Source organism: Natator depressus, chromosome 4, assembly GCF_965152275.1.
Source record: "Natator depressus isolate rNatDep1 chromosome 4, rNatDep2.hap1, whole genome shotgun sequence".
Lineage (NCBI taxonomy): Eukaryota > Metazoa > Chordata > Testudines > Cheloniidae > Natator > Natator depressus.
The window spans coordinates 54,143,792-54,169,457 of record NC_134237.1 but is presented as its reverse complement, the minus strand read 5'-3'; the positions used below and the strand labels follow the sequence as shown (position 1 = coordinate 54,169,457).

The window sequence follows — 25,666 nt, the reverse complement described above, 5'->3', positions numbered from 1 at the left end:
TGGGGGTTTCCCAATGGAGGACTGCAGGATCTGATCCAATATCTCTTAAGCAATAGAGAGCATTTAAATTTAGACATCTTTTTTTAGTCTATTATTTTGCTATAGTTTTTACCTGGTATTTGACCTCTGCAAGTATAATAGAATTCTTTACAATAGTCTTTGCACAGGAAGGGAAGAGCTAGTTCTCTTTCAGATGCTTCCCCTTTCTCAGGTGAATGGAATAGATTCTGAGCATGTGGTGAGCAGTGTGCACATTTGATTTCTTCCAGTAGCTTCACACATTCTGTGTTGTTGGTAACAGAAAATATCTGCAAGCCACAAACCAGAGACAAATAAACACATGACCTACTTCCCTGTCTTATACAAAAAGATTCTTTGAAATAATGTAAGTAAATCATGCTAATGTAACCAGTACAGTTATGAATCAGTAAAAGTGCCATATTTTAAGTCACCATGCTAAGTGCAAAATTATTACTATGAAAGAGAATCACATGCAATAAATCTTCAGATTTTAGAGTACTAACAAGTGTTTCTCTTTCCAAATGCAAATTAATTTACTCTCACTAATCAAGCCTGCAAATTCTTAATTGTGTGAGTAATTCTTGATCAGTGGGAATACTCACATAAATAAGGATTACTGGCATAAGCAAGGGCTGCAGGAACAGGCCCTAGGTCCACTTCTCTTATAGGTGATGCTGAAAAATACAACTTCCAAGTCTAAATTACATGCATAAGAGGCTCAGATTAAGAGTTACCTAAAGATTTAAAACTAAATTTCTAAAGTCAGAACACATTAGAAAAACAATCTCCAGGTATTTATAAAATATGCAGGCTTTGGATTGTACTGTGAGCCTACTATTGAACCTCCTTTGGTTGAATTCTCAAAGGGGTTCCTCTGAATTTTCTGCTTTTAAATGCAATTATATTCATGCATATGCCAATGTAAACTGTTGGTAGAAAAAGCCTTAGATTGTCAGTAATTTCTGTTTATATGAAATAGAAAATACGAAATTTTCCTTAACATACAGTCTGTCCTATTATTCAATTTTAACTTTGTCCTGAAAGAAGTCAATATATTATGCATAATACTTACTTAAGCACTACACCATGCTGTATAATTTGTATAAGTAAACACAAGAGCTTGGGGAGTGCAATGTCGGCATATCATGAAAAATAAATGTTAACGGAAAACAGCACATTCTTCACTATTTGTCTGTAATATTATGCACTTCATAACTTATTGTAAACCACATGGTACTAAGGGTTTGCTTTCTGATCTCTCAACCCAAAATTACATTATGGCTCAATCCAGGATTCACTGCAGCCATTGTGAGCTGGATCAGGCCTTATCAGAACATAAAGCACAGCATCTCATTATTACTGAATTAGCATAATTATAAACAATTCTAATATAATTGTTTTTTAAAAAGTGATGCTACAAACATTTTATACAATCTTGCTTCTACCGTGCAAGTTCTCAGATCTCAGAGTGGATTTGATATTACTGTTTTTCACACTGTGAAGGACTCTGTGGTGATTCATTCTACTGTAACAACATTGATTAATTCCTTTCAGAAAACATGCAGTAATTTTGCTAAATTATTCTAGGTAAATCAAATAATTAACTTGCATGGAGATTTTTGGCCCACAATTTGACACACAATTGCTGTTTGACAGCTCATCAGTCATCAGAATGCCTAAGGCCAGTAATATAATTTTGAACTCATCACTTTATTTTTGGATGAGAATCACATAACTTTGCTCCCACGTATCTGAGAGTGCTTTTTTTATTATTTTAAATCTGGCAGACAAAATATTAGCAATAATATGGCATTTTAAAAATCACATACAAAATATTAATAGCAGCAATCCTAATTCTGAATATGACTACCTACTTTTTAAAAAATTTTTTAATTAAGGAAGCATTTCTCAAACTTTTCAAAGCCAGACCCTCTTCAGGAAAATGAAATTAATCATGTCCTATACAACCCTTCCATGTGCTGCCAAAGGATCCCCAAAACAAGCAGTCGCTCAAAGTAGTCCCATTGGCTTCAATAGGACCCACTAATGTCAGTAAGTAGAACAGTACTTGGCCTGCCTTCTCTGGTAGAATCCTCATTAATTTCAGAGTTTTCTGGTTTGAGTCTGCAGGATCAGGCCCTAAATAGTCTATTCTGTACAGTTCTTATATTGCCATCATTACCATAGTATCTGAGTGCCTTCCAGCAGCGCATTAAGTGACATGACTAACATCTGTCACATGAAGTTAGCTCTCTCTCTTGTCCTTTCTGTAATAAGATAATTGTGTGCGCAGTGTAGTGTTTTATTTTGGTATGGGGTTGTTTTGTTTTTTAAGTGTACACACTGATACGCGTTTGTATGAGAGAAGGCAAAGCTGAAGAAGCGCGCCTTGCACTTGGAGTAGAAGGTGGTGAGATTAGTGTTGGCCCTTAGTTCCTCCTGTTCATTCCAGTCTCAGACTAATCCCCAAGAAAGCTCAGTTTCCTGCACAGATAAGCTTTGCCCTTATGGTAGAAAGTTTCATGATGCCTGACCAGCAGAGTTGTCAGCCACGGTCTCCATCCTAGAATTTTAGTTGATCCTTTTAGATATGCTGGACCCAGGTCATTGAGGGCCTTGAAGATAACAACCAAGATCTTGAACTTGATTTTCTTCTATAGCAAACCAGTGGAGGAGAGGTCTTATGTGCATACGGTAGCCCATGCTGCTGAGTACACATTTTGTACCAGTTGGAATTTCCTTCAGGCTGATGGCTTCATGCCTAGGTATATTGCATTGCTGTAGTCCATATGGGAAGGGACAAAGACCAGGCCATGTTCACCATGATGGAACAGAGTCTGTGGATGCTGACGTGAGAGTTTAGCATCAATGAGGAATCCAGGAGCACTCTTAATCTATGGACTAAATTGCCCAATTTTGAGTGTGTATTTACCAAGGAAACTACACCATGTTTGCAGACTCTTCAAAGTGCTTTCCTCTGTCCACTAGCATCATCTGTCTTCATATCTAAGCTAATCTCATTCAAGCTTTGGCATACAGTTGGTGGTAGTGGTATGTGGTGAAGCATAGGTCAATAATCAGAGAGGTAAATATTGAGTTTGTTTTCCTCATTAACCCCACAACTGATGCAGGCATATTGCCATAGTTCTATTGGAAGGTACAAAAAGTCAAAAGTTAATTTATTTTTCCTTGTGGAAAATACATTAATTGCTCAGTAATATACAAATAAAAAATGTTTTCCTCCATTTTAATGGCTAAAGCTAAAACAAAAGGATCCTAATGCTCCTGACCAGCTGCCATCCACGAGAGGTTTGATTTTTAGTCCTTGAGAATTGAGTCCATCTCTCAATTTTTGGAATGTGTCTTGGTCATATAATAACTAATCAAAAGTTTAGGGAATGGGACTCAATAAATTATCTGAAAATCAAGCACAATATTTTTATGTTAAGTTTCATGCTATTTGAGCATAGTAGGATGTTAAACCTTCACTCTGTGTGAGGTCTGCAGTAGAAATACCTATTTGAAGGTAGATAGAGCCATCATTCTAGCTTTGGTTTCAATAAATCAATAGCCTTACTGAAGTCAATTAAACAGATTTAGCCCAAGGCTGAAACACTGTTTAGAACACAGTATTTTCAGTGAACATATAATAATGACCTTTACCTTTAAAACTGACCATATCTTTGGTCTCTTAAAGAAATGCAAACTAATTTCCTGTATCAATTTTTAAAAGTTATATGTGAAACCATCAAATTTGCAGTGGTTTGCTGTGGAAATCATGTAAAACTTCCAAACATTATTGCAGCATGCCTAATAATGATTATGCCTGCTGCTGACTAATTTACAACATCTGTAAGATCATCCTTTAATCTCTATCCACAGGCAAGTAAGACTGGTAGAAGAAAGGTAAGATAAATACTGGAATACAGGAAAGTACAACTTACAAGACTGGTTTATCAACAACAAAAATAGTGAAAAGAGGGAGAAACAGAGACACCCACAAGACACAGAAATTCTATACATGTAATATAGCACTCTGTTTTGCACACCCTGTGTTTATTTTATTTGACAAAAAATAGGGTGGGTTTGATGTTAACAGCAAAAATGTATGGCAGTGAATTAAGATGTTTCATTAAACTGTATTTGGTATACAAGCAATTATTTCTAAAAATCATATGCCTACAAGGTTGTTCAGCTGTTGGGTTGAACATATGTTTCTTCTGTACTATAGTGCTGGATTATGTCATTAAAGAGTTCAGTTTCAATTTTAGGCTAATATGTAAATAGATCATTGTACCAAGGCAGCTGTTAAAGGGACCCCAAGATGAGTTATTTGTTTAGTTGGATGTGTTCAACAATAGCCTTTGTTTGTGATAGAGCCAGAGCAAACAAATGATTGTAAAAGGGCACACTTGAAAACAATTTCTTTTCACCCATTCCTTGACAGCCCTGGCTGTGAAACCATCCAAGGTAGAGAGGGCTTCTGTGCCTATCTGACTATACGCAAACCTTCAAAAACTCTGGTGTCACAATATTTGATTCTGGCTTTAGTGAACCTAGTGGTAAAATGGGGATATTCTAGAAAGCTAGAAGACAAAGAGTTAAATGCCACATTATGCAAAAATATTACTAAAGACATTCTAATTTTGTCTGTTTGATAAAGCAGTGCCCTTTATTGTTGCTTTGCTGTGCTTAAGGGACTGGGAGTGTTGTCATCATAAAGACAGATCAATAATTTGATCATAAAATTGTCTCAGGGCTGACACACAGCATCTTAACCAAGAGGCTAATCTGAAATTAAAAATGCCTGCTGAGCGAGCTCAAATTGCTATAGAAAAAGCTAATGTTCAGATTCCTATTAATGTCATAGACACTCAATCCTGTGGATTAATATGACTCTATATCACATTATAGACCTGTTCAGCTTTTGGAGCCCTTGTGTAATATAGTGCTGAAAACCCACTTTTTACAAAGTTCCCTCCAAGTTTTTTGTATGATAATGTAATGTCTCTTGTGGAATGGTCACTACTTCTATCAAGTATAAATGACATGTATTTTGGAAAATTGTCTAAATATGTATTTACGTGATAAAACGGATTTAAGATAGCTGTAACCACTGACATTTAATGGATAAATAATGTGGTTTTAAAACCTTTTGGAATAATATCCACTAAAAAGTATAAATCTATAAAAGGTTAGTTTTAATGCTTAGAAATAGATGTTATGGTATATTGTTTTGAAACTTCATACACTTCAAGGATTTGTTTATTACTATCTACAAAACAAAGAAATTAAACAAAAGATATATTCAAAAATCGCAAAGGGACAAAACCCCACAATAACTAGGAAATTCAAGATTGTCTTAACTCCATTTTTAATTCACCACATTAAACCAACTATTGCAGGGGTCTCCAAACAGTGGGTGATCTCACGTAACATATGTGCTGCAATACCTATATATTACAAACAGGGTGAGTTAAGGACATATTTTCCAGTCCTGAGTCTGACTTTTGTGCACTTCAATTAGGCTCTTAAGGTTATCTGAATGTAGTTATTTTGTATTTTAATTGAATTACCACACAGGAGCTTAATGACACTGTCTCTGGACAGCATGAAGAAATATATCTGCCCTGAATCTCAAACTACTGCTGCATATGGTAAGAATAAAGAGAGAGCTGCAGCTGAAAACCTGCAGTAAGACTGTTCTCACTCATCTGGGAATAGAGGGGGTAGGACAAATGCTCCCTCAAAAGGCATGAACATTTGGACAGAGCTGGGGACTGAAGGAGAATGATGTTCTCCAGTTTCACCCATTAGTGAACCAACTAACAAACACAATGGTGTTGTTGTTATTCTTTTGCCATAAGCAACAGGACTCTGTGTGTGGGCAGCAGTTTAGTGGGGAGGAGGATAAGTCGACCCCTTTTTGTCCTATTGATTTTTTCCTATTTGCATGACTTGAGCAAATTAAATGATGCAATATGGCTTTTTGTTACAAAACAAAGTGAGAGATACCACCCAGACACATATGTTGATTCGTAGAAGCTGTTTACATGAGAATGGAGTGAAATCTACCGTGAACTGAGCATAAAAATTCGATTCAGGCTGGGTATTTTTTTTTTTATTATGCTTGGGCCAGCAAGACTGAAACACAAGTTTTCCAAGAGTCTCTCAGACCTTGACAACTACAGTGTTGTAACTGAGGAATTCTTAATTAAACCTAAACTGGGGAGGGGAAAGTGAAGGGGGTGGAGGGGAAGAGAAGACACCTGATTGTTTATTTCACGTGCAGTGATTCTTAATGACATTATTCAGGAATTTCCATCTCTATGTACACACTTAATATCATTGCCCTGCTTATCCAATAAGATCCTGCAGAATTATATCTGGACAACTTAGAGAAATCACAAACACATTAATACATAGAAATTAAGCTACTAAAGGAAGCATAAATTAAATATTTTAAAATTCCAATGAGATACTTTTCAAGCAACTCAATTTTAAATTAGGCATATGCATTGTCACATAGTGTGAAAAGGCAAATATCTCATGCCATCCTGTGTGAGAATCAATAACAGTGGAGTCCCTTTCATCGGATACAGGTAATCGTGTGTAACACAAGAGCCTTGACTAGAGATCACTAAGCTCTAATGCACCAGCACCATCTACTATCCAAATCCTTTACTGACCAAACACGTGGAGAAAATTGTACAGGCTTTTTTACCCCCAGAAAAATAAACCAGAAACCACCGTCAAGTTAATTCACAGTTTCACTGTTGCCAATGCACAAACTTAATCCAAAAAAGCCATTCAAGTCTTTCTTCTTCTCAAACCATCCCCTCAGGTCCTTGTACCTGAATCCCATGTTCCGTGAGAAAGGGGCACTGCCAATAAACATGCAGCAGTGCACCGAGTTGCTGATTTGAGCAAGACGGGACGATCTGAATGAGTAAGATTTGTAAGATCTCATGGAAACTCGCACATTTGTAAAAACCCTTCGTTGTGAGAGGGAGAGAACTTTCTTTTAAAAATACCTTCCCAACTGACTAAGCCTCCCTTCAGATGAACAGCTCTGGAGAGAGGTCTATGTAACTCTCAAGGAAATAAACCAGGATCGCTTTAACGCTTCTATTTTATTAGATCAGACCCCTCCACCCTCCCAAACAGTAATGGGTCAAACCCATGTTGCTAGATCAAACCAGACACCACCCAGCAGGTTAGCAGTGAATTTGCATCCATGCAAAAAGCCTCATGTGGTGCCTACCTTAGTCTCAATGTGCAGCAGCCCCTGACTGTCAGTCCTGGAGCAACAGGACAGGCGAGGGTACAAGCCACGACACATCATCTCCCCTCCGCTCGCAGGCTCCAGGAACATCATCCTCCTGTCTCGCTTTTTCAGGCGCCTCGGTGGGTTACCATTCAGGCACTTTCTCCTCCTTGCACCACTCTCCCCAAACTTGGCATCCCCCTCAAAGAAGCACAGAACCACGGCCACCAGCAGCAGTTTAAACGGGAGCATCTTCAGCATCATGCCTTGGACCGTGTGAGTGAAAAAAACAAACCAAACCTCCCCCCCTCCCCGATGGATTTTCTTTTTGCGCTTCAAAGCAGGAAATCAGCAGCCCCAAAACGGGGGGAGGGCTGGAGAGTGATGATGGTAACAAAAAAAAAAATCTAAAGGGCAAAGAACTCCCCCCACCCACCCACCCACAAAAACCGGCTTAGTGGGAGGATGCTCAGGAGTTGTGGGGCTAAAGTTGTGCAAGTGACAGAAATTTAGTAATTGGTGCTGTTGCGCCCTGGTGGTGAGAGCTGGGCCAAGGGTCCCCACCCTTGCTGCAGTGGGAGGCGGCGGCGGCGGCAGCAGTTCACTTGTCCCATAGAAAGGATGTTCTCTAGGTAGGACAGTAGCAGCCGCCTGGCTGGGGTGATGCCTCCTCCGCGGCCGGCGGTGGCTGCAGCTCACTACGGCTCTCATGTTTCGCTCCCTCTTTTCTTCTTTTTAAGCAGCGCGCGGGGAGGTGCTGCCACCGCGCGCCCCTTCACGTCACCGAGAGGCACTGGGGAAGGCGCGCGCTCGCGCTCGCGCAGGGCAAGCGGACGGGCGGGGGGGGAACGGGACAGGGACGGGGTAGACGTGCGCAAGAGCTCGCCGCCCTGCAGGGGAGGGCTCAGGCTGGCTGCGGGGTGCCGCGGCAGCAGTTGCAGTCGGGCAGAGCGGTCTGGCCTAGAGCCGGAGCCTGCTGATTTTTGACCCCAGCGCCCCACATTACCGCGGGGGAGACAGACCAAGTCTGGCTGCTCCTGCTGCACCAGCCGCCCAGACAAGCGCCCAGCCGGACCCCAACGCATCTTAGTGCAACAGCACGGGGCCAACCTGCATCCCACACCTAACAGCCGCTGGGTCCTGCCCCGGGGCTCCACCCTCTCCAACTCCTTATGCGTGCACAGAGCCACCAGGAGCCAGGTAGCTCGAGTTTTTTCTTTTCCCCAGGAGAACTCGGTCTAGCGGTCAGCGCAGGGGAGACACAAGACTAGGATTCTGTTCCCAGATGTGCCACTGACTCACTGTGTGACCTTGGACACATCACTGTGCTGCTCTGTGCCTCAGTTTCCCAGCTGTCATAGAATCATAGAATCTCAGGGTTGGAAGGGACCTCAGGAGGTCATCTAGTCCAACCCCCTGCTCAAAGCAGGACCAATCCCCAGTTTCTGCTCCAGAGCCCTAAATGGCCCCTCAAGGATTGAACTCACAACCCTGGGTTTAGCAGGCTAATACTCAAACCTCTGAGCTATCCCTTTCCCTCGAACAACTGTCACACAGAATGGCCCCCTCAAGGATTGAACTCAAAACGCTGGGTTTAGCAGGCCAATGCTCAACCCAATGCTCAACCCACTGAGCTATCCCTCCCCTGGGTTTGAAATTGAAGTGACATAACACCAGAGGTTTCCTGAGGCAGAGTGTGCTCCTTATGAACTTGAGGGGAAGTGGACACTTGGAGCTGGGGGGATTGGGGAGTGTGATTCCCAGATGGAGGAGACATACTTGAGCTAACTCTCATGGAGTCAGAGAGCTAAAAATGGTAGCTGCAGCACTGCAAACTGAGGGACTAACTACTCTGAGTATGTGCCTAGGAGGGTGGCTAGCCCATCCAGCAGTGGGTCAATGCTCTGGTCCCACTGCTACATTCTATTTTTAGCATGCTAGCTCCATGAAAGCTAGCCCCAGCTTGGAATTGCACCCCCTCACCCCAAGTAGAAATATACCCTCTGTTCATTAGGAGCAAATAGTTGCAGGTGGGCACGATTCTCATTCTTGGGCTGTGCGCAGGAAAGCTGTGCTGGGTTCAATAGCATTAAAAGGTATCCTTTCTACACATTTCAGCCTCAGAGTACAGCACAGGATGCGCTCCCAATCCCTTCTGCAAAGGGCATGCACGTGTGTATTTGTTCAGTTACACACCACAGTTTGTGCTGAAAGAGAGAGTTCCTGTGGTGAAAAAATAATGAACCAAATCCTTAAACAGTATCAACTGAACTCAGTAGGCCTGAGTAACGAGGGCAAGATCGGATCCATAGATTACTTGGATGGACAAATGTAAAAAATAGTGCCTCTTCCCTTAGTCTTCTTTCTTTAAGGCAAGGGCTTCCTAACTACTTTTGGCTAGTATACACTACCACTGACTCCCCATCCAATTGTGAACACTCTCACCTGCCACAGAGTTTGAGCTTCAAGTATAACAGTTACAGGTCCTGTTTCATTAACGCAGCATGAAGTTAAATAAAGGTTGAGTTGAACAGAGAAACTTTATTAAACCCTGTGCACTGCTCTGCTCATGTGGTTGAGTTGCTTCCAGGTTACTGCACCTGTTCTCCAGTTCCCCAAGTGTCCTGTTCATAACAGTCCCAGCATGGAATATGGACTCCAGTTCCATTGATCATGATTAGGGCCCTGTGGAAATCTCTATTTTTTAAAAGAAAATTCATGACAGTGTAAATGGAAAAGTATTGAATTTTACAAAATATGCACAGAATGAATGTAACTAGCAAACGTAGTCAATTTTAATAATGGAATGAATTTCATTGACAAACTTTAGTCAGTGTATCTGCAGAATACTGATTAAGTTTGCAGGTGACATTCATTTCCTCTTTGTAACTGACTAAGCTTGCTGGTAATTCATTCCATCCTTGACATTGTCTAAGTTTGCACACAGAAGTCCGTTTTCCACATAGACATGTGCACAGCACTGTAAGGTAATATTTTAAAAATTGCAGTTTGGGGGCCATGTCCTCCATGAAATCGGGATTTACATAGGACCCCAATTGTGAAACACCATTCTATTTTACAAACATATTAATATAAACATTAAACATTAAAAACAAATAATTGACACCCAGGCCCACGCCGCATGTGCCTTTGGCAGAGGTTGATAGCACATACCTATGTTGGAGTCTTCCCTTTATCACAGACTCAGCTGGCTCCATTGTCTATGAGGTAGTTGATCTCCTCAACAGGCAACCACGCCTCCTTTTTCTGTCTTCCTGTCACCTGTCTCCAAGTCTAGCAAACTATCTGTCTGAGGAGTTGGCCTCCAGATTGTTCTCTATCTCTCTGTTCTGTGATGATCTCTATATCTCTGTAGGCTTTCTCTCGGTGTGGTGTCTGCTGGCTCGTAAGTGTCTCCTGTTCCTTCAGCTTACTTGTCCCTCTTGCATAATCATCTTGTATGATCTTGGTACCACTGCACTACTCACAACCCCTTTAGTTCATTCCTTCTGGTGTCTCTCAAATGGATGGAGACTCACAGGAGTGCCTGTCTCCAGGCCCAGTCGGTCTTTGGCTGACCTGTTGTACTCTAGTACCACTTCCTCTGATTGTTGGCCATCTCCTCTCAGAGGAGTTCCCATCCCTCTGGCTGCAAAATGTCTCGCCTCATTGGTAGCAGGGTTTTGGTCCTCCTTCCATCAGTGCCTGTGCTGGATTGTTTTGGCATCCATGTGCTGTGGTATTCCTATGTGCTAAAAATGCTAAGAAGGGATATGAACCAGAAGAAACAGCCTTGCGTAACAGTCTCTTAGCTGTTTTCACAGCTGATTCTTCCTGGTCGGTTTCCGACAGCAGTACATTTCTTTTCCACTGTTGTACTAAAATGCACTTCTTACTCATTCAGTTAGAATTAAACATTTGGTAAGAGCAGGAAATCACCACACTGAGTATTGTATAAATAGCTCAGACTTTATGCCATCGTTCCCTGGATCTCCACTTTTTAACAATGGAAGACAAACTTTCATTTCCCCCAAATGGAATATACCATTAGATTGTCCTCCTATCACCTTTGTACTGCCACAGTGTCTTTCAAATCTACTTTATTATTTCATATTCATACTTCAGTAGAACCCAGAGGCTCAAATCAGGTTTAGGCCCCCATTGTGCTGGTCATTATACAAATAAATACAAGAACATGGGCTGTGCCCCACAGATCTTAAAGTCCAGGATTATAAATACATTAAACTAATTATTAAGCTTATTAAAATACTGTAATCACATTTCCACTTCAAACAATGTCTCAGTTCCAAAGCATAAGTATATTTAAGAGATGCAACACAGGCTCTCACCTGTAATCTCTAAAGGCCTAAAAGGTCTGAGAGTCTGTTACTTCAGATGCTGCCTCACCCCCTCGTTACAATGTGGCAGTATAAATTAATTGATGAATAATTTTTGTTGCTGCCAGAAACTCAACTGAGTAGAGGTATCAGTCCTGCAAATACCCCGCTGCAGCCAGCACTGAATTTCTTTGTGGGTACTAAAGCTGCACTTTCCCAGCATGAAACATCCATGGAGGTGGCAGTCAAATTCTCATTGGAGTGCAGTGAGCTTCCCTAAGTCTGCTAGGATGAATCTAGCCAAGTGCCTTGACAACCTGACCTACCTCTGAAACAGGGCTTGTCTACATGGTGGGTAATGCACACTAACATTGAACCTTAATCGGTTCAATAGATTCTGGTGACTTTAATGTAGTGCTGTTTGAAAGAATACTATATTAAAGCACACTAGGGCTTTAGTGCAAACCATCAGGGTCTACACAATCTAATTAATGCACACCACATTAGTGTGTTTTAGAACTAACACATCTCTAAAGCACATTACCCCATCATATAGAGAAAGCTACAGTGACCATCACCATTTTGATATATTTCCATCTTAGCCGTGCCAGTACTACCCCAAATGAAATCCTTGAGTTAACCAGCACCGTCAAAGTCTCGCAAGTACTGCCTCTAAAAAGGTCCTACTTCCATTAGCAACATAAAATCCTAGCAGGTCCAAGATATGTAACATACCGGTATGTGAGACATTTGAAGCATGTGGGAGTGAATAGCCAGGGCACTTTTTAGCAATCAGCTAGGTAGAGTATTTCAATATTCACCTACCTCGAATGTGACTGGTCTGTTAGCCCTTCAGCTCTTTTCTATTGTGTGAATAATACACATTCTAAAATATTTATAGATATGCATAGAGTTGAAGAGTTACATTTGTCTGACAAATCATTATTACCAATAATGGTAATATCTAGCTCTTATCTAGTGTTTGTTATTTAGATCTCAAAGCACTTTACAAAGGAAGTCAATATCATTATCCCCATTTTATAGATGGGGAAACTGAGGCATAAGGAGGGACATGATTTGTCCAAATAAATCAGTGGCAGAGCCAGAAATTAAACCAAGGTCTCCTGAGTCCCCTCCCGCCCCTCCTCTCACCCCTCCACCCCCTCCCCGCCGCTCCCAATTCCACTTGGCCACACTGCCTCTTGATTTTTTTATTTTCATGTTAGAATATGGTTATTTTGTGAACTTTCATACTGGTGAAAAATTAATGTTATCCCATATAATAAGACAAATTGCAATGCTATAGTACCTTCTCAGCTTGTGAACTTCAACATGCTTTACAAACAATAAGCCTCATTCTAAACCCTTCTTACAAGGTCAGTACATGTTTAAAGTCTTTAATGTATTACAGTTAATGTAAGTGTACTGACTTGCTGCAGATTGGCTTCAGAGGAAACTGGTTTCCAAACAGAGGGGTCTGTTATGGTGTGTTGATTGGAACTGGATTGGTTTTATTTATCTTAGGTACCCAAGTGCCTTCCTAATGGGTGCCCCTTTATTTATTTTTAAATAAACACAAACCACAGTTCTGTTCTGTAGATATGAAAATGGCTGGGGAAAACTGAGGCACAGAGAGGTTAAGCAATTTGCCCAGATTCACACAGGAAGTATGGTGGAGCTGAGAACAAAATATAGGTTTAATAATAATAATTAGTAATATAATTAATAATTTTTAGCACTTATATGGTTCCTTACCTGTTTACAACATCTCAGTGAGTTAGGCAAATAAGCAATATACCCATTTAAACAATGAGGACATTGGGGCAAAACCTCATCCTTCTGCTCTCAGAAGATTTAAATGTAAATGTTTTCTCAATTAAGGATTAATTTACATTATACAGATTTCTATTTATGAGTTAACTGGAAAGTACTGTTTCCTCTAAAACACTTAATTTTCCAAAGTTTCATGGTGAATGAACCAAATGGAGCTCCTTTCTACTGTAAAAAAACCCCAGTAAGCACTCATCAGCTGAGTTTCTGCTCACTTTGAGAACTACATTTAGTGATAATGAACATATTTACATGCTAAATCTGGGGTTTTCAGCATTCTATTTAATTCTGATAAAAGGGAGCTTGACCTCCAAATATATAAACCAGCTTGAGAGAATTACAATTTAAAGTATAAGAAATGGTAGAAACATAGGACCACTTGCTAGTCAAATCGTATCTTTGGCAGTGTCCAATAGAGGATGCCATTGAGTTAAACCTCTGCTCCCTCTTCCGCTGTTACATATCAGACAGACAGCTAAGTCAGCTATCTAAACACAATTCCCAATCTCTTTAAAAAAGTTTATTAAAACTTTAACAAAAGATGTCCCTATCTTAAAACACTGGTAACTTTAGAATTTCTACCTATCCACTCAGCTGTGTCAAAATAATCTAACTCTGAAGGCTTCCATCCTACTTCATTGATTTCTTGGTGCTTAGTGCACTCTTGGGGAACATGCTGCTGTCACTTAGAACAATGTTTCTCCAACAAGTATCTGTACAGATTGCCAGCTTCTGAGGCAAACAAATGCCCTCGATTTTGAAGTGAAAACCCTCTGAAAAGCTATACTTGCTGGAGCGGCACACATGCTCCCCCTGGAACAGACCAAGCAGTGTGAGTTTGTATAATAATCTTCAGTTACATTGCCTTCAGTTCCTTCCAACTGCCACAGACAAGACAGTTGGAATACCCTTTGCTCCTCCCTTCATCAAGCATATTCATATTAACTTATTGTCAACAATCACATAATTGCATTTTCCAATTAGCTTTTTGTTTTGTTAGCAGCAGGGTAGTTAGTTGAGCCTGCATTATTGTTAAATTCTGAGGGTTATTCTGTCACAGTCGTTGGTTGTGTCAATCAGATTTACTGTTCGGTTCCAATATGAAGGACTTAAGAAAACTGAAGTGAGTCTGCAAATTCAAGCTCATGATAGAGATGTCAGCTTCTGTAATCCCCTCCTAGAATTACAGGATTGGTTTGGGGCTCTCAAACTCAAAGATGCATATTTCCACTCATCCTTCAGGGGAATATGGAGGAAGTATCTAAGATTTTGTATCGGAAAGGACCACTATTAGAACAAAGTGCACCGTTTTGGACTACTATGAATCTTCATCAAGTGCCTGGTGGAAGTGGAAGCCCACTTGCACCAGAGGATTCATAGCCATATTTGACTGACTGACTGACTGATAAAAACCGCCAATCAGCCCAAGGAGTACATGTTGCTCTGCAAACAATATACTCTCTTATTAAAATATGTTTCAGTTAGTGGGTCTGATAAATCAACATGTATACCAACCCCAAAGACATCTTTTATGAGAGCCACCATTGACTACATGACAGGTACAGCATATTCATGACAGGACAGATTTATGGAGATAGTCTATCCCGTTTAATTAATACACAGAATGAAGTTCCATACGGCAAATACAGTCTTTTTCTTGTGTTTGTATAGCATCTAGCACAGTGAGGTTCCAATTTTTGTTGGGGCCTCTAACACTGCTGCAATACAAATAACAAAGAATGGTATTTTTCTTTTGGATTCTAGGATTCATGGTCTCTTGCACATTTAAATCACTTTGTTTGCCAGACTCAGGACAAAGCCCCTGCAGTAGGGGTTAAGGATATTCTACTTACCTCAGTTAAACAACATCTAGTCTGCAGTGACCATTCCTTGGGAAATTAGGGATTCCCTCACATATGGAAAGAACTATAAAGGGTAGAACAGCTCATCCTTAAGAACATTTGATAGTAATTGTAATATATGCCTCAAGGGATAGGATGGGGTGCTTAAATCAATCACCTGATTATAAAAAGAATTTGAGAGCTTGCAAAAGCCATGGCTGTGTATAAAATTCTGTAGTTAAGGGCAATTCACCTGGTTTTCAAAGCCTTTCTTCTGCACACTGGCTAGAAAATAATCCAAGTTCTGACAGATGACACTACTGAAATGTATTACATCAAACAACAGGTGAAAGCTCATTGCAGTCTGTTACATCAAGAAGCAGTTCAATTCTGGAAATGCTTCATCCATTATCAGATATTTCCTGTTGGTGTACATTTTCCAGGAAAGGTCCTTGCAGATGATGTGCAGTGGAATCAGTGTCCAACGTGAATAATAAGTGATAGATGCAGAAGTTGGAACATTTTTTCATGGATATACTGCTCACTTATTTACAACAAAAGTGAACATCAACTGTCATCACTTCTGCTCCAGATGAGGAAGAGGTGTTGGTTCCCTAAGTGATATTTTTCTGCTGGACTAAAGCAATGTGTTATTCAATGCATTTATCTCTGGTTTTTGAAAATAATTAAGAAGATAAAACAGGACAACAGGTTTGTGGATAACGCCTGACTGGGCATGTCATTTCTCATACCTTGTCCTTCTAGTCCAGTTTGAGTCCTGGCTCTTTTAGAATTCCTGTCATAGCTGACAGCATGAATCAGGAAACCTTAAGCGATTTGGACCATGAGTGCACTAAGAAGGAGCAGCATATTCTTTTGCAAAGTCACAGGCTATCTACAAGGGAAACTTATGCAATAAACTGGAAGATGTTTTTTATTAGGACTGTCCAGAAACAGATGGTTCAGCATCTGCTACGGTTTCTCCTATCCTGGGCTATGTATTATTATTATTTATTATTTTATTATTTTATTTTATCTTTAAAGTGTGGCTTGGTCTTAAGTTTACTCAAAGTTCATCCGATGTCCATATCAGCTTATGTCTCCATCTAAGTATCTTCTTTGTTCATACATCTTATAGTTAAGTGATTTCTGAAAGGAATGATTCACACCTTTCCTCCTGTGTGTAAACCTACCAACAACTATATAGATCTAGTTGTTACCAAATTAATGGAGTCTTTGTCTAAACCTTTAGGAGAATATTCACTGTCCCATCTGTCCCTGAAGACTGCATTCTTGGCAGCAATAACACCAGCTGGGAGAATCAGTGAGCTCCAGACCTAATGTTTGATCTGCCCTATACTGTGTTCCATAAGGGAAAACATTGCTTCCACAAACTAAATTCCTAACCAAACTGTCGCCTACATTTCATTTTAATTATAGCAGGTGCTTCCAGTCCTCCCTTACCCTCTACACACACTCTCTCACATGCGCGCGTACACACACAAACAGGTTTAGATTGGGCTACAGGAGTTAGGGACGGTGTCTGAACCATAGTTAGCGGAGGGTTAGGTCTCATGTCACAAAGATATTGGCTGTGTCTTCCCTGCAGAGTTAACTCAAGTTATCTACACTCAAGTTAACGCAAAGGTCAGGAAAGTTCCTTTGGGTACTGGGTGTATTAGTGAGGGGTAATATGGACATAGTTCCTTTGCAGGATTATGTGGTAGCCCTTAAAAGAGCCTTTGTGTCTGTTCATTCATGGAGGGTGCAAGGTCTGTTTCAAGTTAGTTAAGAAGTGGAACTACTGCACTACTATTCAGAATGATGGACGTAGCTTAGCATGATTGATTCAGCGTCACTGTAGCATGTAGAGCTATGGTTTGAGTCAAGGGGTTTCATAGCTTTCACCACCTGAACTTCTTACATAAGACAGACATCAGAATCTGTACCTAGAGAAACAAATTGGAACATGGAGATTGGAGCTGACTTCTTGGATGTCAGAGAATTCATCATCAGTGACACAATCTGTGTCTTGGGGAGCTGGGGGAGTCTTTTCTGTTGCACTGTTGATGTCTGACAAGATCTCAGTTCTGAGATGCATTGTCTCTCTTGGGGAGTTTGTCATGGGGCCATGGTAGGCTGATTCTTCTTCCATGACTGTTTGGGACAGATCTACAAAGTGAAGGTGGCCTTTGAAAGTTGTAAAGAAATAAGGTTACTTTCAAAGATCCAGTAGCAGCAGTGGGAGGACCAAGTGTGTCCCTTGCTTTTATAGATGCCAGTAGTGGGCACTGAGCATGTGTGACCAAGAACCCCTTAATGTCAGCTGGCAAGGGGATTACAGGAATGTCCTGATTCTGGTCTGCACATTCTGTTCACCAAGGAATGCCATGTGAGGTCTTAAATAAAAGCCAGTGTCACACTGGTCATCAATACCATTGTGAAATAGCTGTACAGATACTGTATAAGGAACTATGTGTATATATGGAAAATATATTCTTAGATTCTGTATCAAGGCATGAGTCACCAGGAGAAGGGAAGAAACGGGTTTTCTGTCAGACAAGAGATGCTTATTTATCTGTCACTCCGTCGGATGTAAATTAAGCATTGTACGCTAACACAATGGATGCCCATTTATATATAAAGTTATTGGAGAGATGCTGAGTGAACAGAGAAGCAGCACTCAGGAACAGGCAGTTTGTTTCTATACGTGAAAACAAGATTTCAGCCAATCTTGTTCAAAAGCTGCAGAGGACTTTTGAGGGTGCGATAAACTTCTTTAGACAGTTAAGTTTGGTTTCTAGAAAGCATGTTATGATTTTGTTTTATGTGTAACCAGTTGTTTCCAATACTCTTCCTCATTATCACTTGAATTGTGAATCTTTGATAATAAATTTATTCTGTTTTTCATTGTAAATACATCTAAGTGTTGTGATATTAAGCAAGGTACTGATCCTGAATTGAATCATACAAGCTGGTGTGTACTGTTCAGGGGTGAAAGTAAGTCGAGTGACTTACTGATACTCTGGGGCCAGCTCTGGCCCCCAGAAGGGGCGGGGCCTAGGGCGGAAGGGGCGGGGTTGAGGGGGTCAGAGCCAGCTCCAGCCCACCCTGTAAGGTAAGTGCCCCCTCCCCCCCCCACCGGGGTAGCAGCAGCAGCTCAGAGCTCTGGGGGCTATTTAAAGGGCTCGGGGCTCCCCTCTTCTACCACCCTGGCCCTTTAAATAGCCTCTGGAGCCCTGGGGAAGCGGCGGGGCTCCAGCGGCTATTTAAAGGACCAGGGCGGCAGAGGCAGCTGGAGCCCTGGCCCTTTAAATAGCCCCTGGAGCCCCCGCTACCCGAGGGCTCTGGGGGCTATTTAAAGGGCCCGCGGCTCCCCTGCTTCTACCGCCGTGGTCCTTTAAATAGCTGCCAGAGCCCTGGAGTAGCGGTGGCAGGGCTCCAGCGGCTATTTAAAGGGCTCGGGCGGTAGAAGCAGGGGAGCCCCAGGCCCTTTAAATAGCTGCCGGAGCCCTGCAGCCGCTACCCCAGGGCTCCAGCAGCGGGGCTCTGGAGGCAATTTAAAGGGCCTGGGGCTCCAACCACTGCTGGGAGCCCCAGGCTCTCTCAATTGCCCCCTGGGGAAGCCGGGCTGCCCCAGTACGGTGTACCGGCTCTTACCAGTACGCCGTACCGGGGCGTACCGGCTTACTTTCACCTCTGGTACTGTTCCATTGGGGACAGCAGACCTGGTGTTTCTGTGAGTGATCAGTGAATAAGGGGCTGGGTACTACAGGGGAATACTTCAAAGGAACTCATGGACTGGGGTGCACCTATTGTTAACCTGCAAGGCAAAGTAAGGACTGGCATAGCCCAGAGGAGAGTGCTAACAGGCTGGTGGGGTCAGGGAGCTGACACCCAGTTAAGCACAAGCAAGACTCCCTAATACTGGAGGCAGGGTGATAACAAAGTGACTCACAGTCCTATGTACCCCAAGAACCATTGCAGCATGTCACAGATTGGATATTTGCCCTAGTTAGATTGCCAGGAGCAAGGTCTACAGCCAAGTTCGCTTTACACTGAAGTGGGAGGAGCAAAGGTGAGTGAAATTCAGAAACAGCAATGCATACCTTACCATCTCAATCAGGGTGGATTTGGTTTAAATCACTAGTCAGGAAGACTTGATTTAATCATGGATTTCTACATAAAAGTGCATTCTTGTTGGTTGTTATAACCTGAATACATATTCTTCACAACTCAGAGATAGATGTAGGTTTCATTTTTAGAAGGTACATACATTTTTAGAAGGTACATTTTTAAGTGATTTATTTTGAAAACTTTTCAGATTAGTTTTAGAGCTATATCAGAAAATGAATGATTGTTTGGTTATTTCATTTACCAAAGGTAATTGAAGCAGATATTTATGAAGTCATTGGGAGGTGAACTATCTCCAATTCAGCAGGTTAATCATTAATATTTGGAGGATATTCTTGCCATGCTGTATTAGGAGGAGAACATCACCAGACAGACATTTAAATTGTTTTATTTAACTAAAACAACAACGTTACGTATTCTGGATTTTTCCTTCAACATCAAACATATAATATTTTAACCAAACAAGCATATGAATTTTTGAATTTAGTTAAACATTCAAGTTTTTTAAAATCAGGTCTATTTTTGTTAAAATTGTTTTTTAACTAAAATAGTTAAATGAAATATTTAAAAAACAAAACAAAAATTTAATCAACTATGTCAGCCAGGTCAACTTGAGAAACTTAAAATATTGGCTTCTGCAGCTAACTCAGTCGTCTTCACCTTCATTTTCCTATTTGTTCATAATCTGGAAAAGAAAAACAAGTTTTCCTGCTTTTTCAGGTCCCAAACTATTTCTCAGTTTGGAATGAATTAGTCCAAAGGAAGAAAATATTCTTTCTACACCAGTCGAAGAAGCTACTGCTGTTAAAAGTGAGATTATCATTTCAACTGTCTCTGAATCCAAATGCTTAAGTGACTTCCACCAGTTCACTGGTGTGACTTTCTTTAAAACATCAGCAGACCTCAGACTCAAGACTTCTGGAATATGCTGCTCAAACAGTTTCACTTTTGTTTCTGCTACCTGTCCCCTCCTTTTCACGTTTATCTCCAGACTTCTTCTCTTTGTCCAAATCTATTCTGCCCCCAACAGTCTTCTATTAATTAAACTTTTTGAAACTTTGCGCTTTTAGAGAGAGGTAAGGGATTGACTCTGTGTACACAAATTTGCAGAGAGACAATAGGGTTGAGGTCTGTTATTTCTCACCTTGATATATTGTTTATTTATTTAAAAGCATTTTTGCTGTTAACAAGCATGTTATCTCTGGAGACAGAAATCCACAGTTTGAGAACTGCAAAACTAAGCATCTCTGATGGTATCTTCTAGACTGAGCACTGAGTCCCATTGGGTGGATAGAAAGATTACCCTAAATAATCTATACAGAAGCCTCTGGAACCCTATGCAATTGGGTCCCTAATCCATGAACTATTGGAACTCATTTCAAAACTTTTCTTAAATATTACATGAATATATTGTCTCATACTATAGAATTGAATTATAATCCCTATTCCATGATGAGATATCTTTGATCTATAATGTATCTTTAGATAGGTTTTTTCCCCTAAAAAAGCATTTTATCAAAAAAAATCCAATTTAAATAAAAAAATCTGATTTTTTTATTTTTTTTAAAAAAATCATTGATTTTTATCCACCCTGATCTCAACAGAGGAGAGCAAAAGCAGAATCTGTGCTATGGTTACGATCATGACGCAGATCAAAGCACTGGATAGATAGAAAGTAGTAGTTCCTAAGAAGAGAATATTTACCTGTAACCGATTTTTTGGCAATACAGCTGTGTAAGCACAGATCCAACAAAGGTCTCCGAGTGCAGAGCTTATTGCCTATCTCTGCTTCGTGCACTTCTACACTTGCTCTGTCTAAAGCCATGCTGTGCTGTTCTGGTGCCTCCTTATTCCAGTTCATACAATATACATACCACCTCTGTACATTCAGAGGCAGTGTCTTCATTGATCCTAAGGGATGACAAGTGGGAAAGGAGAGGGCTTGTGTCCAGATTACAGTAACATTTAACAGGGAAGTAAGGAAAAAGTGCCTCCTCATACCTTTGCTATGGGATATGTGCAAGGTAATTAGTAAGGGGAACAGCCATGGCTACCTTATTGGTGATGCTGAGCACTGGGAAGTATATTGTGTTGTGGCTCCTGTGAGTAGTCTCGGAGGTAGGGTACTGTAATATTGAACCCCAGGGGCCAAGAGTATTCCAGAAGTAGCTCCTTTCAGAAGAAATGTGGTGGGTCTGAAAAGAGCCTTTGCATCTGGCTGTGGAAATCCACAGGAGAGAAATTGGATTCCCGGTCTGTTGAATAGCCATCACAAAAGTATCCTGCAGTGGGACTGCCCGTACTCAAAGCTTCTACTGCTGTAGGACAGGCTACATGCTCTCCAGTACCAATGAGAGTAATGGGAGCTTTCAGTGGCAACTGGAGGATATTCCTTCAACGTTGGACAATTTGTATTGTATACTCTGTATTGTAGTCTGTTTCCACAGGGATCGGGGGCCTTCTCTCTAGACCAAGATCATGGCAAAGAAGAAAGTCTCCCGCTGCAGCCATGGCTAGATGTGGATGCTTTCTACATCTTGTAGGGTCAGTCTGGTAGTAGTGGAAGCTGGATTCTTTGCCTGAGATTCTGAGGAATGTTCAGAGAAATCAGCGTGAGGCTGAGAGCCTTGTAGAGAAAAGGGACCTGCAGGCATCTACCTGGCTTTATAATGATGACATTAGAGAATGACTGTGTCCTATACAGGTAGCCAGGCACACAGACTTCCACCAATATAGTATGTGAATCAAAGCCCTGGGCACTGGGGTTGGGGGAGATTCTTAGCAGAGAGTATTTTTCTTAGGTAGGAATTTCATAGCCACCATGTCCACATGAAGCTTGTTGTGTGGATAATTGAGTCCTAATCCACCCAAAAAACAACTAGTGTGGTTTCAAGCTATGTTGTCTCATTTAAGCTAACATCCCCTTCACAGAAGATCATGAAACATTTCTGTAAAATTATGCACAACGATGGCCCTTTTGCATCCCCTGGCCATTGCTTAGCAATCAGATGCATAGTTCAGAGGATATGTCTTTATTGCAGAACTAAAGTAGATGATCAGCACATGGGTTAGCCTAGCCCAGCTCTGAATGTCCACATAGCATGCCGTACTTGAGTCATTCTCAAGTTGCTGTGTCCACACTGGTGCTTTTACTCATTTGTGTGAGGTGCTAAGGCTTCTGGGGGCATATTCCATGGTTCTTAATGCTGCGGTAAGGTGTGCTGCTCTATGAATTCTTTTGCGGTGTGGTGTGCGAGAACCTGTCTGTCCTTCCTGAGCCCCAGTGCAGAAGTTCTCTCAGTTCACCCACTTCTGGCTTGGCACACTCTAAATTTCTGTCCATGTCCTTCATTCCAACTGATGCCAAGATATGGATCCAGCTCTGGGCAAAGACATGCTCCAACTGTTGGCATTAATGCAATTCTCATTTCAGAACCAGGAGGCAGACAAGGCATGAGAAATGGAGAAGGGTATTTTGGCAGTGAACTGTCACCCAGAGAAGGTGGTGGCCTTGCTAAATAGATTATGCCAGCTGCATGTAGACATGGACAGTGGAAACAACTAACACACACTGTCATCTTATTCTTTTGTATGGCGACTTAAAAAGCAATATTAAAGGTTAACTTCAAATTTTGTCATCCACTGTATGGCTTCTGGTGACATGGAATGAATCAAAGCTGTCCCTCCGGAGAAGGATCTTAAGAGGGCAGCAGTTCACTAAATGTTCCATGGCTGACGCTTCTGTGACAATTCTCACAGCAGTGTTCAATTGCACGTCAACAAGTTTGCATGTAGGATACCTGCCCATACTGGTATACAATATTCAGCTGCTGAGAAGATGAGGGCTTAGGTGGCTTTCCACAAGATATGAACATCTGCTTTCCAACTGGTCCCAGCTAGTTTATAGGTGATACTGTTCCTAGTCTTTGTCTTGGCCATGGTCTCCATCAGATGTTGACGGTATGCCAGGCTGCGATCTAGAACCATTCTGAGATATTTTGGAAAATCCTTGTGCCTGATTTTGGTGTAGCAGAAGGTGACATTCAGGCACATATTTGCATGGTGGTTGTGCAGATGGAATGTGGAGAGAGCTGTTTTTTTAGGGTTCAGTTGGAGTCACTGTAATCAATCATACTACTCCAGTTTTTTTCAGATCTTCTGTGAGGCTGTGTTCTGTTTGGGTGATGGTGCTCACTTGGATGGTGAGTGTGAAATCATGTGTATATCCAAATTTCCATGACTAGATTGATGGCATATTGTTACATTTTTACTTTATATATCAGTGTTGGTGCACAGGGTGGAAACTAATCTCTTCCATCCCTCCTTGTCATTTGCTACTTGTCTTTTCTCTTGGATGACCTTGTGTCCTCACACCAGTTGGATTCCACTTGACAGCTTCATATGGGAGTCTGTTTATTGGCATCGGGAGTACATGCCCCAAATGTGTCCAGTGCTTCCTTCTGATTGCAGTGGAAAAAAGTTTCTGATTTCTTGGATCTCTTGGCTGGTAATGAAGTCTTTCTTTTCCAACCAGTGCCCAGAATCTTTCATAGGCACTGATATAGGTCTAACATCATAATCAAGAAATGGCAGTAGGGAATTAAATTTTAAAGTAAATATTTTGTTGAAAAGGAAAAGATTAAATTGGTGGTTTCCTTCCCTTATTTATTGCATTTCTATCTCCTGGTCTATTTCCTAAATTTAGGAAGGTAAACCTATGTTTGAGGTATGTATGAGGTAAGCTACTGGAAAGCGTTAATGCCCCAATAGTTGAGCGGATCTCTGGGGCTGAAATCATGTCTCCACTAAAGTCCGTAGGAGTTTTTGCCATTGTCTTTAATAGGGCACTAGGAAATTCTGTTTCGGGACTGTATATGAAAATATTTGTGCTGACCGGTAACTGAGACCCACACGTAGAAGAGAAGGGGGCAGATTGTCATCTGGTGTAAATTGTCATAGATCTGGTGTAGATTGTCATTGAGTTAAACTGAGCTTTGACAATTGACACCGGCTGAGGATCTACCCCAAGATCTCTAAATACAGAATTTTAATTCAGCAGAATCGGTCACATGATCAAGAGATTTTACTAATGAGTTATCTTTTACCCTCCAGGGCAGAGTCTTATGGAAGAGAGAGAGAGCAGTCCAGGAAACTTCATAAGGGTCACTTCATGCTGTTTCCTTTGCAGGCCTCCTCTGAGCACAGAAGTTTAGGAAGCTGCAGAGGAGAGGCAGATGACTTGGGTCCTAAAGCCAGCTGAGCAAAGGGTTCCTCAGATAGCTCTGCTTCCACTGTGGAAACTTTGGGGAATCCACTCTGCTTCTTAGCTGCCCTTCTATGTCCTTTCCTCATTCAGCATCATAGAACTGCTTATGACTTTATGTTCCAAATGCAGAAACTTTATTATTGAAGAATGAGCCAGAAAGAACACCTTTTGATTTCAGGCTAAATTTGTACAGCTGGTGTTTAGAAAACAAAATATTATTTTACTTGTAAACATAGGAAATTTGTCATAAAATCACTGAGAGACAATAATCATGTAATCCCACAGTGCCATTTTTATGGAGTCACTTTTCAGAGTACAACCATTAAAAAGGTAAAAAGAAAAGGAGTACTTGTGGCACCTTAGAGACTAACCAATTTATTTGAGCATAAGCTTTCGTGAGCTACAGCTCACTTCATCGGATGAATAAATTGGTTAGTCAAATATATTGGTTAGTCTCTAAGGTGCCACAAGTACTCCTTTTCTTTTTGCGAATACAGACTAACACGGCTGCTACTCTGAAACCTGTCATTAAAAAGGTACTTATAGAAAAATTAGCTTGTAGGTGCTACAGAAATATCTAAGACCGATTCTGATAATGCTCCCAGTCTTAACTGTAGGGTATTAATTAATTGAATCCAGAGAACCCTGAAAATGATGGCTTCTCCAACTGTTCTGGAGGTTTCTAATTCCAGTGATCCTGCAAGAAAAGTATGTCTTTTTTACAGGAACTCAGTGTTATTCAGTGGATTTCACTTTGTAGGAATGGAAGAATTTTGAAGGCTCCCAACTGTTGCTTCAGCATGCGCTGAATATATAGTTTTGCTTAGCAGTTGAAATATCTTAGCAAGTCCTACTTACCAATCTGTCTGATAAGATTTTATTGTGCTTCTCTATGTTTAACTTTTATAGGGAACTGTTTAGATAACAGTGGCCATGTTTTGTACATAATTCCAAAATTAGAAAACAGGCT

General features: G+C 41.0%; 1 protein-coding gene and 1 long non-coding RNA gene across 3 annotated transcripts in view; one reads left to right on the top strand and one right to left on the bottom strand.

Moving 5' to 3' along the window:
• Positions 1–7,638, bottom strand: part of HHIP (hedgehog interacting protein) — a 92,350-nt gene extending 84,712 nt beyond the window's left edge. For both annotated transcript variants that reach the window (XM_074950033.1, XM_074950032.1), the window contains exons 1-2: positions 7,286–7,638; positions 113–308 (exon numbers count right to left, since the gene is read on the bottom strand). In XM_074950033.1, the coding sequence (XP_074806134.1) occupies positions 113–308; positions 7,286–7,552 (463 nt within the window). In that variant the 5' untranslated portion in view covers positions 7,553–7,638. The remainder of the gene's footprint in view (positions 1–112; positions 309–7,285) is intronic.
• Positions 1–25,666, top strand: part of LOC141985840 (uncharacterized) — a 234,348-nt gene that overhangs the window by 64,672 nt on the left and 144,010 nt on the right. The gene's annotated exons all lie outside the window — the stretch shown is intronic.